The 15289-nt window shown below is 40.2% G+C and overlaps 1 protein-coding gene across 1 annotated transcript; it reads right to left on the bottom strand.

Annotated features, from left to right (window-relative positions):
* Positions 1-830: 830 nt before the first annotated feature.
* Positions 831-15259, bottom strand: bmp8a (bone morphogenetic protein 8a). Its single transcript, XM_017694567.2, has 7 exons — positions 13606-15259; positions 8651-8843; positions 8260-8408; positions 3784-3975; positions 3004-3083; positions 2257-2367; positions 831-2098 (listed from the first exon to the last, which is right to left on the bottom strand). Exons 1-7 carry the CDS (start codon positions 14114-14116, stop codon positions 1949-1951), a joined length of 1386 nt encoding a protein of 461 aa, XP_017550056.1. The 5' UTR covers positions 14117-15259; the 3' UTR covers positions 831-1948.
* Between the last annotated feature and the right edge of the window lie 30 nt (positions 15260-15289).

Here is a 15289-nt window from a genome sequence, read left to right as displayed (position 1 = left end):
GACTTTGCTGTATTTGCATCCACAGCATTATCTAAAGCAAATAGGATCAAAGAACTTCAGAAAGGTCAGAGATTTGCTGAACTGCTTTCCAGTGCTCAGTTCAGTCGAATTCAGTGTTGTATGCTGCCTCTGTAGATTACTTTGTACATTTAATACATAACCTTTTCAGGCAATTAAATCCAAGAGTTCATGTGTTTGGCTAGTTTGAAAGTGGCGTTGGGTTGTATCCATGCTGTATCCATGCTGTCAAGATCAGATTTTCTGGATTATTTTAGAGGTTGAGACTCTTACTGTTGTTTTAACACTGATTGGTGCTAACTGAGCCAGTGACCATGGACCAAGACTACAGAGTAGACTACTACTTTTTTCTGTGTTATTTTCAAGCAATACTATCACAATCTGAAATGAATTCTGTTCTATGGACAAACTGAGTGAAAATACAGCATCTGGTCCTAAAGTTAATTTCTTTCTTCAGTTTTAGTATGAAGTAAAATCATCTTTTTACTGATGACACAAACATCCTCATAATATTAAATGACCCTTCATCAACACCACAATATGTGAAGAACATCTTATTGTTCAAAATAAGAGGTATAGGACTCACTCATCAATGCACACTGGGAACAGGTGGTAGACGGACAGTAATGCATCCATGTCCCAATACAAGCGACACAGAGGAACCCTGTCTTTATTTTTAAATATCAATGACACAGAGACATAAAATTAGACTGTAAAAGTGTTTAATGTATAGTTAAAATGTTCTAAAATATTGTTGTTATTATTTTAACCTTATTTGTAGGATCAGACAAATCCTTCTTTTCCCAACAGTGATCTTAATAAGATGCTAGTTATGGTGTTGGTTTTGGCTCTCAGAAATTACAGCACAAAAAGGAGACATTATCAGAGAGACTGTGCTATACAGCAGCAAACACAACTATACCAAGAAAATGGTCATAGTCTGACTTTATTTTCCTGTATATGTTCAGCAGGGTCTAAACTCTTATCCAGAGAAAGCCCTGGCACCAAGCGATCAGTGGATACTGCAATAAACCTCTGTTGCAAAACATGAAGAATACATAACAACACATAGTTGTTACAGTGAGATCATCATGATTTAGTCCACTTTGGTAGACCAGTTCAAAGTGTGCTTTAGTTCAAAGAAATTAAAATAGAACTTTTTATTTTGTATTTTATTTTTTAGCTTACATTCTCAGATATTAGGCAAGAAATGAGATAAGAATTATTACTTTTCCTGTTTGGTGTTTATTGATGTATTCTATCTATGTCTGTTGTTAAAAGGAGGCCACTCAGCTTTTGCATAGACAGTTTTGTGTCAGTCTGTTGTTTTAATTGTTACACATTAAAATTCAGTTTCCAGCATAATCAGCATGTGACTACTTCTTATTACATTCCACCAGCAGAATATTCATAATCAGAAACAACACACACACTCACACCTGATGTTAGACTTTCCTTCAGCAGCATCATTTTCACAATTACTGAGATAGCAGCCACAAGGCACCCTCCTGCTGAGAAACTGGACAGCATTGCATCTCATGCATGATCGATGATGGCAATGATTAACTGATTAGATTTCCTCAGGGTGATAGAACCGCTATAATATTACATCAGATTTATGTTAATTTAAAGTGGAACACCTGATTATTACAGAAGATTACAATGTCTGTATGTTGTCTATTTGGTATATAGTCAGCTTATTTAATGTGAGGAGAATCGTGGAAAAAGAACACTTTCAGCATCGAACACTGGCCTTAATTTAATTGTCGTCTGATGGATAAATACTCCCTACCTCTGTCGGTATGACAAACTGAGCAACTGTGTCACAGAACTTGTTAATGACATGCCTGAAAGAATAACGTATGCTAGAAGTAGTGCAGTAGGGCATAATGTCAGCCCGGCCCCGCCTGGATAATACGTTGATACTTGTTTACAGGCAGCCGCAGGTCTTGACCACCATGTTCCGATGTTTCTTGAGTATTACATTATTGTTGTCATCATAAAAGAGCACAGAGATGGGACTGAGCTTGGTTGGCGCACAGCAAGCCTTCGGTACCTCGTCTGGCTTTATAAGATGGACCTATCAAAGACAGGAAGTCACTCTGTCTGTTTCAGCTCAGTCACAATTTAAGACTGACCAGGACATTTAGCAGTTTTAGAATGAATGTAAATTATGTCAGACATATATTATATACACGTGCAAAGGATAATCCAGTAAACTTGGTAAAAGTTACTAACCACAAGCTGGATCATGGCATGATTAGTAGCGTTCATACAGGAGCCCAGAGGATAGTCACATTCCCCATCACAGTAATATGCTGAGTAACCTGGAGGGGCCAAAACCCAGTCCTGAAAAAGATGAAAACCCAGGATTAGGGATCAAGTACATGCTGAATCAGTTCTCAAATTTTAAAAATATTTATACAGTTGTATGCAACAGTTTGAACACCCACAGTGAAATGATGATTTGTTGATTTTTTTGAGTGAAAATAACAATAACATATTCTTAACAGAGAATAAAGATAAATCTGACAAATTTTAGTGCTCGATTTCTGTTTTTTCTGATCTTAACAGATTTACTGACTTTTGCACAGACCACATTTTATGTTTTTTGTGAGTGTGGATTAATGTTTGAGGGGGGACTGTGATTGAAGAGAGGAAAAGAACTATAAAAATCTGGGCTTGTTGCAGGAAGCAGAAGACAGAAACAAAAATATATAAGGTGTTTGATTGGACAGAAGAAGGGTTTCAGGATTGGTCCTCCTTCCAAACTTTAGTTTTTCTGTACGTCAAAATTTTTTTCCCAAAATGTCGAATTCATCAAATAAACAGTGCCTCTGTATTAAATTGTGCATAAGTGTGCTCTCTGTAGAGGATCTGTTAAATTATTTTTATTCACAAAATCAGCAAAGCATGTCATTTGACCAGGGGCGTCCAAACCTTTGCATCTAACAGTGCACAGATGTACTGAGATGTTTTGTTTACCTTCCAACCAAGGTCACTAAAGCTGACATATAACTCATGCTTTTTACAGGCCTGCCGCCCACTGTTTGCGTGATGCTGATCTGAAATGAAAATGGACAACTCAATTTTAATTGATCAATTGATTTGTTCCCACAGTAAATGAACAAATTAAAAGTGAAGTAGCTGAGACAGTTTTTTTTAATATGATGGTTTAACCATGAAAAAGCAGTGGCTAATAGAAATTTTTGCTATGGTGAATGAACTTGGCATGCCTCTCAGAAAACAAACTCCATTTTATGGATCTGGTAGATTCACAGTATTGTGAGAAGGAACAATACAGCCACACATCCATTTTAATTCACTAACATTTCACTAAAAGACTTACTGTGAGGCCAGTAAGCCAAAGTGCAAGACTACCAACTTAGTGGCTCGATTGATCAGGCATGTCAAATTGGGGACCTTCAAAGAGGCCAAAGAGCTGCAGAGATTAACATTTACCCTCATATAATCCTCTGAATTCAGTTAATGAAGGTTTTGCTAATTAGCTGATGAGCTGAATCAGGAGTGTTTAATGAGGCTGCGTGATGCAGTGTTTTGGCCCATGTGGACTGGAGCTTGACACATGTACCATAGATGAACGTGCATAAAACTAGAATGCAAAGAAATCATTCACTCTGTATTTGACTGTGCTGCCTGAGGTTAGGATAGTCTGAACATTTGTTCTTTTAATTAATTAATTAGTTATTATTAAATATGAGGCAAATATGAGACTGCAACTTTACCATACATGTTTGCACTTACCAAATATGCCAGGTCTGTTTGGATGGGGCAGATCATATTTGTTTTTTTTCTTGCGTGGGTTGTTGTGTCTGACAGCTCGAGGCGGGCGGCAAGGGGCCTGGCTGGCCCGGAAGAACGTCACCATGAAGGGCTGTTTGGAGCGAGGGCCTCTGCGGCCAATCAAACCCACCCACCCCGCAGACAATGAGCGGTCTGAGAGAGTGATAAAACATAATTAAAGTAATAAATATAATGAATAATGAAAAATACACAGACGTCTGGGGACATCTAGCTTTTCAAAATTATTTTAATAGAAATGAGCATGTTTTCTATGTCAGATTGTGATAGCTTAATAAATTAAATACCAGCCAAGTTCATTTTGAGAAAAAATATCACACAAACAAATAAGTTTTGACCTTAGAAGTGACTACCTTGGAAGTAATAGCATACTCTGTGCTTCTTCTCTTCTGGGAAGCTTTCTACAAGATTTTGGAAAGTGTCTGTGAGAATTTTTGTCCATTTATCCAGAAAAGCATTTGTGAGGTCAGACACTGATGTTGGATGAGAGGGCCTGGCTCAAAATTTCCATTCTAGTTCATTTCAAAGGTGTTTGATGGGATTAATGTCAGGGCTCTGTGTGGGCCTGTCAAGTTATTTTACACTAAACTCACCCAGCCATGCCTTAGTGCATTGGGGCACAGTCATGCTGGAACAGAAAAAGGTCTTCCGCAAACTGTTCACACAGAGTTGGAAGCAAACAATTGTCCAGAATGTCTGATCTATGCTGAAGCACTAAGATTTCCCTTCACTGGAACTAAGGGGCCTATGCCAACCCCTGAAAAACAACCCCATATCATTATCCTTCACCAAACTTTAAATTTGGCAGTGCACAGTGCAGTCAGGCAGGCAATGTTCTCCTGGTATTCACCAAACTCAGACTAGTCCATCAGACTGCCAGCTAGATAAGTGTGATTCATTACTCCACAGAAAATGTTTCCATTACTCCAGAGTCCAGTGGCAACATGCTTTACATCCCTACATCTGACTCTTGGCATTGCTCTTGGTGAAGTAAGAATTGCATGCAGCTGCTTGGACATAGAAACCCATGCCATGAAGCTCCCGGAGCACAGTTTTTGTGCTGATGAGGTTTGGAACTCGACAGTTATTGAGTCAGCAGAGCACTGGTAACTTTTACGCACTATGCGCCTCACAGCCCTGTAACTTTGGTCTGACACTTCATAGCTGAGTTGCTGTGATTCCTAAACACTTCCACTTTTCATTAAGACCACTCCCCAGTTGAGAAATTTCATGATCTAACTTGTTGCCATGGTGGCATCCTATTACAGTTCAAACATTTCCAATTCAATGAGCTGTCTAGAACGGCTCGTTCTTCTACAAATGTCAAGGCAGGCTGCAGGGCTAGGTGCTTGAGAAAAAACCTGAATTCAATGATTAAGAGGGGTGTCCTAATACTTTTGTCCATATAGTGTATTTTTCTTACACCTAGGAATAATAGTTCTGTGGCTTTTGCATCTCTGTGAGGCCTGTAACATGTTCCTTGCGAAGGATGCTGTGACATGAGATAAGTACTTATTAATTTATGCCCAATCTACTCTAACAGACAGCAGTCAAAGATACAGGAGTTTGAACTGGAATTTTCCATCTTTGTATAACTGGGTGAAATGTGACCATTTGAGAACCATCAAGGTCTTCGGCCTGACTGAGAGTGACTTGCTGACATCATTAAGATGCACATGAGGGACATTATCTTTGTTGACTGAATCTAACTAATGACAGTGAACCAGTTCAAGTCTGCATTATAATATGATTTGTAAGAACAAATTAACAACTGTATATAAATGTAGAACATGTCTAATTTACATGTAATTTGCATAAAGGCATAACTGCTTTGAACAAGTTTGTGTCAGATGGGGAAGACATCTGCAAGTGCTGTCACCCTCTCTCTCTCTCTCTCTCTCTCTCTCTCTCTCTCTCTCTTTCTCTTTCAGCTTTTTCCTGTTGACCTGTTGAGATTACTTTTATTCATTTTTATCCATTCTTGTAATAATGTTTCCTTTTTCATGTTCCTGTATTAATGAAAAACATTTTTCTTATTAAATTATATAATCAATTTTGCTTTGGAAATTCAACGTGCAGTCTCCTATTTTTTACTTTTAGGGGTATACAGCATCAGAAAAATTATGAATGACTGTTTTTCAGACAGGCGGCACGGTGGCGTGGTGGGTAGCACTGTGGCCTCACAGCAAGGAGGGCCTGGGTTCGATTCCCCGGCCGGGTGACCGGGGTCCTCTCTGTGTGGAGTTTGCATGTTCTCCCCGTGTCTGTGTGGGTTTCCTCCGGGTTCTCCGGTTTCCTCCCACAGTCCAAAGACATGCAGTCAGGCCAATTGGGTGTGCTAAATTGTCCCTAGGTGTGAGTGACTGTCTGTGTGTCTGCCCTGCGATGGACTGGCGACCTGTCCAGGGTGTATCCTGCCTTCCGCCCGAAGACTGCTGGGATAGGCTCCAGCTCCCCCCCGTGACCCTGACGGAGAAGCGGCTTAGAAAATGGATGGATGGATGGATGTTTTTCAGACATTTAGGATTTTTTTGTTTCAATCATGCTGTGGTAATTTACCCACAGTGCCAAAAGATTTCCAATATGTGTTATTAACAATAGTTTTGAAGGCCATATCTACTCTTCATAAGCTTTGGAAACAATCCTTCCTCATCTTTATTAAGAGCACTATATGAAGTAGCACGAAGCACAAAAATATTCTTTACCCAATCAGGTACAAGAAATCCAAAAAATTTGGGATGCTGTGCAAAATGTAAGTAAAAACAGAATGCAACATGCCAGCAACACATTCCAAAAACGTTGGGACAGGGGCAAGAAAGTACTGGTAAAGTTGTGTAATGCTAAAAATACACCTGGTGGAGCATCTCACAAATAATAAGGTTAAATGGCAACAGGTCAGTAACATGAATGAGTATAAAAAGAGTATCCCAGAGAGTCTGAGTCTTTCAGAAGTAAATTGGGGAACGATTCATCCCACTGTTAGATCGCAGTGGCAAACATTGCAACAATTCAATAATAACGTTTCTCAATGTTAAAAAGCAAAGAACTTGGGGATTTCACCATTTACGGTACATAACATTACTAAAGATTCAGAGAATCCAGAGAAATCTCTGTATGCAAGAGACAATGCCAAAAACCACTATTGGATGATCTGTGGGCCCACAGGCAGCACTGCTTTGAAAATAGACATGATTCTGCAGTGGAAATCACTTCATGAGCTCAAGAACACTCCCTAAAAACCATTGTCTGTGAACATAGTTTGCTGCTTCATCCACAAATGCAAATTAAAACTCTATCATGCAAAGAAAAAAACATTCATAAGCAGGATTCAGAAATGCAGCCTGAGCTCATTTAAAACTGGGGACAGAGAGTCCTCCAGGTTAAAGAGGTGAAGAACAATCTGGCTTGTTATAAGCAGGTTTTGGAGCAACATATCACTGTTGTTTGAAGAATCTCCTAAATGATAACTTTTTTTCCGAGTAATTTTACGTCAATACAGACAATTACATACAATTACATTACAGACAATTTAAAGGACAACAGGTATGTTTAAATTGTATCAAAAACTAAAAAAAAAAACAGAAAAAAATGGAGATATGAGTTTTTTTTCCGACAACAGCAATATGCTGCCATCCAGATGACGTCTTTTTCCAGGAAGGCCTTGTATATTTTAGCAAGACAATGCCAAACCACATTCTGCCTGTATTACAACAGCATGGCTCTGGGTCCAGGCACTAAACTGCCCTGCCTGCAGTCCAGACCTGTCACCTGCTGAAAACATCTGGCGCATTATGAAATTAAAAATACTACAGATGAGCCCTCGATTTGTTGAGCACAGTTCATGTACTGTGTTGAGCAAGAATGGAAAAAAAATCACTTTCAAATTTACAGCAACTGGTCTTCTCAGTCCCACACAAATAGAGTAGAAGTGTTGCAACACAGTGGTAAACACACTCCTGCCCCCTTTTTAAAATGTGTTGCATCAAATTCAAAATGGGCATAAATAAAAAAAAATAATAAAATTGTCAGTTTCAGGATTTGATATGCTGTTTTTGTATTGTTTTCAATAAAATTTTGCGTTTGAATAATTTGCATATTATTGTATTGTTATTATTTACATTTTGCACAGCAGCCCAACTTTTATGGAAATAGGGTTGAAATTAATTATTTGAATGGTTTTTCAGCCCTAATGTAAAGCATTAGTAAAGCATCTATAAGTAGTTTCCTTACTTGACTGGAAAGTTACCTGAATTGGATAAGACATGGTGTCCCCAGAGTTTCAAATGCAAATGTGTTACACCACACAACTATCACCCTTCTAACATCCTCTCAGTTTTTCCTCCTATTCCATGTGAACAAACATCAGCCATCAACTTGACATGCCTTGCTTTTTTATTTGGTGTTGTACAAGATGCTCACCCTCTTCTGTTTCCACATACAATCGGATGCCTAGGTTGCTTCGTGGGTGCAGTAGCCAGTGGTTGCTGGCAGATGTCACATCGAAGGCCAGCCAGCCCTCCTGCCCTGCTGGAACAGACTGCATGTCCAACAGGACCAGCTCAGGCTCCCTAAAACACACCAGCAACATTAGGTCTTTGTGGAGTGGGATGTTTACTGTTTTATGAAGACTGCAGACACTGCCCTGGATGATCAGTCTCTAATATAACATGGCCAAATAGCCCCTACAATGTCTAAAAAGGCCACATAGCCCCCACCTAAAAATTAACAAACAAACAAAATACATGATTAATTTATTCCTGAGGTGCTTCAATTGTATTCACTCTAAGAAGGACACTAGAGTATGACTGACCTGTGTCTTTTCTCCCTCTGGATTTCATAGACAGAGATGTGGAGGGTACGGTTTGCCCGCTGACCCATGGTCAGGGTTTTGTAGATGCGGAATTCTGCAGCAGTGACCGTCTCTCCCTGGGGAAGTGGCGTCAGATCAAAACGGAACTCTTTCCAGTAGGGCCGAGGCTGAAGGAGGTCTCTCTCATGCTCCACTGAGGGAGAGGGAGAGGTGAAGAAGGGAGAGAAAGAAAGATCAATCATGGCTCAGTTAGATGTTGGAACACCATAAGTCATCAGAGTAGCTTCAGTGCACTTTGGCATAGATTTGACAATATCTGGGTAGTACTGGAAGGATGGTGACTGCAAAAGCCATTGCATATGATTTACATCATTTTCAAAATTATCAAAGCATTCAGTGACCACTGGGTGCCCTGTGAATCAGGGGCACAGTCACCCTGGAAGACCACTTCCATCAGGATAGAAATGCTTCATCATAGGACAAGATTGATGACTCATAATAACTATGTATTGATTTGCAGTGAACTTTCCTTCTATAGGGGATGAGTGGACCCACACTATACCAGCAAACCATCCCCATGCCCACCCTAACATAACAGAGCCACTGGACTCTCTCTATAGGGGTCAAACATTCTAACCTGGGTGACACTTTATTTTTGAGTGGTCCTTTGTAGAAGATTAATAAACTTTTAGCAGATTATCAGTAATAACCACAGTAATCAGTAATCAACAACATACGAGTGAATACTGATATTACACAATGGAATACTTCCATTACGCAATGTAGTCCTCATGTGTTAAACAAGGTGCAAGGTGCAAGTGGAGCCTTTTATTATGCAGGTAGCAAACATGGGCTCAGCTAAGCTACTATTTAAAAAAAACAACAAGTGATAGAGTAAAGAACTGCACATGTACAAGTTTATCAAGATTTATTTTTCATGCAAATTTATCTTAATTTCTCCTAAAACAATACTGTCACCGGAATACCAGACTGTACTATATTGCAGTATAACTCTGTAACATAATCCTCATTTGCTCAGGTGTACAAATTTAAAATTTTCACATATGCTCATATCATCCTGTCATATGTTTAATATTATATTGTAATATATTTCTCCTCAGACCAGCATTTGTACAGACAATATCTGAATTTGTACAGATATTTACACATATCTTTAATATCCTCTTACTTTGGCTCTTCATTATTATTTCTTATTCTTTATTGTATTTTCATTTTTGTGCCTGTTTGTTAACAGTCTGTGTGTTTGTCTGCTCTGTGCAGTATGTTACATGTCATACAAATAAAGTGAATATGAAAGAAATAAAGTGGTTCTGATTCTTTGAGACTGTTGCCAGTAAAGATCTAGCAAGCAAGTAATTTATTGTCTAGTTCAAGGTGCTGCATGCAGCTCTTTTACTGGCCTGTTGTGGCTCCACAGCAGAAATAGATTTGTAGGTAAGTGTGGAGTTAGCATATATCCAGAGAACTTGCAGAGAAGGGAATTCCCACTCTGCAATGTCTTCCGGATTTCTCAAACACTAGAGGGCGCTCCCGATTGAGTCGAAAATGAAGGGCAAAATCATAGTTTACAAATGCTTAAACATTTTAATGTAAAATAATACATTTTTTCCAATAATACAATAATTTCCCTGAACACTGAATATCATAAAACATTTTAACTCCGCTCTTATATTCTTAAGATCTCCTAAACTCGGCGCCACATGTATGTCCATGACGTCAGTGAGCGTGAGCAGCCAATAGACCGCTGTCGTCGTTTTTGTAGTAGTTCTTATGCCCACATTAGGAACTTTAATTAATTAATTAATTAATTTATTTTACTTTATTGTACAAAGAACACCCATACATACAAAAAGGTGCAATTTACATACAAAAAGGAGCAATTTAAAAGAGTACTGCAACTAAAGGAAAAGAAAAAAGGATGGGTGCAACCAAAGAAGAAAATAAATAAATATAATACAGAAGAAAGGAGAGAAGGACAGAGTTGGTGGGCGTACTTATTATGCATCAGTCTTTGCAATACAAAATACTTATTATGCAAGCGCTTTGCAATAAAAAATAAAGTCATTGTGGAAAAACGCAGAGCTTTGGCTTAACTTTAAAATATTTGGCTTTGTGGCATATTAGGAACTTTAACCCTGAAGGTTGGCGTGCAAACCGCTGGTCACCATAGCAACGACAACAGTCTCGTCTAGCTTGTAGCTAACGAAAAGGTAAAGAGACGAACGTCGATAGTTTGGAGACGAATGGGCTTATTTGCATTTATAAGCACTCCAGCTGGTTTCTTGATACATTTAATCTTCGACAAGAAACTGTCAAACACTGAAAAAGTCGCGAGGCTGAAGTCAGCTTCTCATTCAAAATGCAGCAGTTACATTTATTTAAGGTGAAACGGGAGAATTTGGACAAGAATCGGTTGAATGAAAAGCTGACTTCAGCCTCGTAAAAATTCAACGTTGCGAGGCATTTTAAAAGAAACTATTGTGTACTATTTAAAAGAAACTACTGTCAAAGTTTCCTGCCGGAGATGCAAGAAGAGCGACAACAGCTGAGCTGAAGCTTAAAGCAGAGCAAAGAAAGTTGGTATTTTCGTTCATATTTTCAGTCTATGCTAGTACATTAGCACATACTTCGACGTATGTATTGCCAAAGTAAAAATGACAAAGTATTGTGCCTCTCAAGGTGGTTAGATTTTTAATGAAAGATCATCAGAATGTTGTGGCACAAACTCGTCAGGTTGCTCTGCCTACTCCATATTATACAGTTGTGTGCAAAAGTTTAAACACTCCCAATCAAATTTAATGTTTTATTGAAAAGAAAAAATGTGGCCTCTGCAAAAGTTATGTTTTATTTTTTTCCAAAATGATAAATTTAGCAAATAAACACTAACTGTGCATTATAATGTACAGAAATGTATTCTCTGTAGAGGATGTGGAACTTATTTTCACTTAGAAAATCAACAAAACATGTGACTGGGGCGCTAAAACATTTACATGCAACTATGTATATAGTATGTGGAGGACATGGGAAAAAATGATGTTATGCACCTGCATTGTTGAGAGAGAGAGAGAGAGAGAGAGAGAGAGAGAGAGAGAGAGAGAGAGAGATAACAACAGCATTCCTGTCCACGGTACAGCCCACAGGACAACACTACTGCAGCTACAACACAGCAAGAGGGGGGAGTGGAGGAGAGAGGATGAGGGAGTGATAGACCAGGAGAAATGAGAGTGGGAGAGAGAAAAAACTAAGAGACAGCAAATGAGAAGATGTTTAAAGAAAGAGAGGAGCAGAGGAGTGTCATCAGCTGTAGCTACGCTATGATATAGAAGTAAATGAAAGAGAGAGAAGAAATGTGTTTTGCAGGGGTGCGAGACAATGTGCTGAAGAATGGGCAGACAGGAGAGGAAGAGAGGGATAAATCCACAGCGAGAGCGAGGAAGATGAACATTTGTCCTTGTAGAGCCTTGTGGGTCAGACTAACACCCACGGCCAGGCCTGCGCTGTAGGGTAATTAGAGGCAGTGTGGGGCCGGCTCCCGCTCAACACACAACCACTAATTACAGCCTCGCTGTGTATTTTTAGAGGAGTGCCTGACATTATTTTCATTTCCCTCTCCCTCCTCCTCTTTCTGCCTCGCAGTGTAGCCTGTAATTCTGCACAGCTGTGTGCCCTCTGCATCATCACAAAGCCCTTCACAAGGGTTTGCCCAGATGAGCTCAATGACTGATATCGTATTGGCCAGTATGGATCAACAACAAAGTCTCTTCCAGGCAGTAATGTAGGGAATTCCAGCTCAAGGGAATATGTATTGCTGTGTACTAATAATCATAGACAATAGGCCGCTGGCAGTGATGATGAAAATAAGAGAAGACGAATGTTCTCTTATGATGAAGACACTGGAGAGAAGGAAAGAGATAAAGGGAGGAGGCCACTGAGAATGAGACATTTAATTGCAAATCTGCGACAGATAAGCATCATCTCTGGGCTGAGACAGGAAAAAGAAATGTTGGAGAGATAGTGCAGTTGTCTCAGTGCAGTGGACCACAAATCCTGTTTTCTAGGACTCCACAATAAACCCAACAGTCCATTTGGCCAAAGTTTTTGAGGCCCTCTATGAGCTGAAATGTAGAACATTGGAGTGAAGCATCTGCACAGGTCACCCAGCGTCATGTGCTTGTTGCCAGAGTTAACAGTCTGTAATACTGCATACAGGCATTAACTCTTAAATGAATGGGTGCTTTTACAACCATTTGTGTGTATCTCAGCTTAACACCCTGAAATGCATTTTTATATTTTCATATTTTATTTGTCAGTTATCCATAAGTAAAGGAAGGTAGACAAGGGGAATGAAGTCACTGGTGCTAGTGACATGGGGTATGCATTTAACACCTGTCAGCTAGTCCAGAATACATACAGAATAGTAGTTTTATAGTAGTTACTATATAATAAGCCTAAAAGGTCCTTGGAAAACTGAATTTCCTATTCAATGCTCCTATTCAATGTTGTACAATTTCAAAAAATATTTTTCACTGCCCAGTCCAAAAGTGGAATTTAAAACAAAGACTTGTTTTGAATTAAATGTATTTGTGATGTCACAAAACCCACAAAACCAATGCATTTACATATATTTACTTAATCAGCCTACAGCAGGTTAGCTCCACCCACATTTTTTGAAGTTATAAGCAGTGTTTCTGCTTGGACTGCTTTTTAGTTGTGGTGCTATACTGGGCATCCAAGTGTCACTGTTAGATAAAAATGTCCAAACTCTCTAAAACTTTTCAGAAGTTAAAACATTTTTAACTTTGAAAGACCACTAATGTAAAAATACTTTATTCCAAGTCAAATTGGAGCATTTCTATTGGTCCACTAAATTTTTTCCCCAATGTACAGCTGGTGACAGCTTTTCATATCCCTTGTGCATTTGAGCCGTCCCTTACCTAGGTTGACGAAGCTCATGACCGTGTCTGCCTCGCTGACCACCGTGCCGAGGGGAGGCGTGTGTGTGCTGAGTGTAGGAAGTGCAGCATGGATAACCCCCTCTTGGTTCAAGCCCAAGCCTGGACCCTCATCTCCCTCAGCTGACACGGCGTGGTACAGGTCAAGCATGAAGAGCGGAGCAGAGGAAGGGGGTCGCAGTGGCGGGTGAGGCCGGGGCCGCCCGGGCAGACCTAGGATGGAAAGGATCTCCCTCTGCATCTCCTTTTTCTCTCGGCCACTCAGCTTACGGAAGCTTGATTGTACCTCTTTCTGCCCACACACACAGGCAAACAAACACAGGGGGAAGAAGACCACCAGCAGGAAAAGCCACTGGCGACCTGTAGTTCTGCAGCCAGTGCCACAGCTGCTTTCCCTCCCTCTGCTGTATTTTTGAGAAACATGCGGGTCCAGGAGCTCCTGTTTGTCCCTATGTGCAGACAGGACATCCCAGCTAGGGAGACCTGCTTCCATTGGTGCCGTTTTCCTTCTCACACTGTGTTCTGATGACTCTTTTTCCTCAATCTCTCGAGGTGTTTGGACAACCTCAGCCCACAGTGGGACAGTCGCAGGCTGCCCAGTGGCACCAGTTATTCAGGTTTAAGGCAAATGCTAGATGTTCCTGCAGCAAAAACTGTCCATGAATGAGGTCACCTGTTTTCCTGAGCAATCAGAGCTGTTTAAGAGAGATCAGTGTTTATTACCCGAGTCCCTCCGTTTATCTCTCCCACCCTCCCTGTCTCTCCTTTCTCATGCACTGTTATCTACAGAATAAACCTGTGCTCTTCTCCCTCTTCCACACTCTCTTCTGTTTACTTATGAAGGGAGCACAGATAGAGCAATAACCTCTGGCGCTGCAGAAGCGGCTTACAGGAAAACAAACAGCTCTTAAGACTTTTCCACTGCTTTGAAGAGCAGAGTTTGGAAGCGTTTGAGCGAGGTTAAATAAAGAGCAGGTGCTGAGTAAGGGCTGAGGCAGAACGCAAAATTAAAGTCCAGTACAGTAAATAAATAAGGTGGGTTTGACCAACCAACCAGCCAAGTCTCTCTTTAAAGGGTCCGCAATCCAATGCAACACCTGCCTTTTCTCCAGATATGTAGACAAGTCACAGCTTGATTTGCAATGAATGAAATCAGATCCACAAGAAATTAGAAATGCTCAGCACGAGTGACTCCTCACCAGATTTTCAAGGTCTTTAAGCACAGCATAATCCAGTAAATAATCCATCCAAGCTTTGCCAAAATATCCTGCACTGTATTGTGATTGTTTAATGATTCTTGTACCAAATCCCTCAGATAAAATAATCCACACCTGCAGATACAAACTCCTCACACTGCAGCACAGCAATAATCTTAGTCTCTGGGATCTTCGTACTGAGTGTGTAATGTGAACATGAGCCTTCCTTCTCTTTGCAAGATGCTGGACAGACAGAGGGAGTGTCCCAAATGACTGAAGCCTCCTCCCTCTCTCCCCACAATGTTCCCTCCATTCACCATATCCACCATTTCATCTTCAACACACCCAAAATTTGTTCGCAATTACCACGTGGCGTGGCGTGAGAATGGTCTAAGATGCGTCTGTGGGAGACAGTCGGGCAGATTTAACTGCTGCAAAGCCTGTAGTCTGAATGCTGAGAAAATTATGAT

Source organism: Pygocentrus nattereri, chromosome 27 (genome assembly GCF_015220715.1).
Source record: "Pygocentrus nattereri isolate fPygNat1 chromosome 27, fPygNat1.pri, whole genome shotgun sequence".
Taxonomy (NCBI): Eukaryota; Metazoa; Chordata; class Actinopteri; order Characiformes; family Serrasalmidae; genus Pygocentrus; species Pygocentrus nattereri.
This window is presented reverse-complemented; position numbering and strand designations above follow the sequence as displayed.

Excerpts from the sequence above, each read along its gene's own strand:
- bmp8a (XM_017694567.2), bottom strand. The coding sequence starts at position 14,116 with ATGGAAGCAGGTCTCCCTAGCTGGGATGTCCTGTCTGCACATAGGGAC. Across the intron at positions 8,844-13,605 it reads CATGAGCTTCGTCAACCTAG|TGGAGCATGAGAGAGACCTC; the intron begins GTAAGGGACGGC and ends CCTCTCCCTCAG. Across the intron at positions 8,409-8,650 it reads CAGAGGGAGAAAAGACACAG|GGAGCCTGAGCTGGTCCTGT; the intron begins GTCAGTCATACT and ends GGTGTGTTTTAG.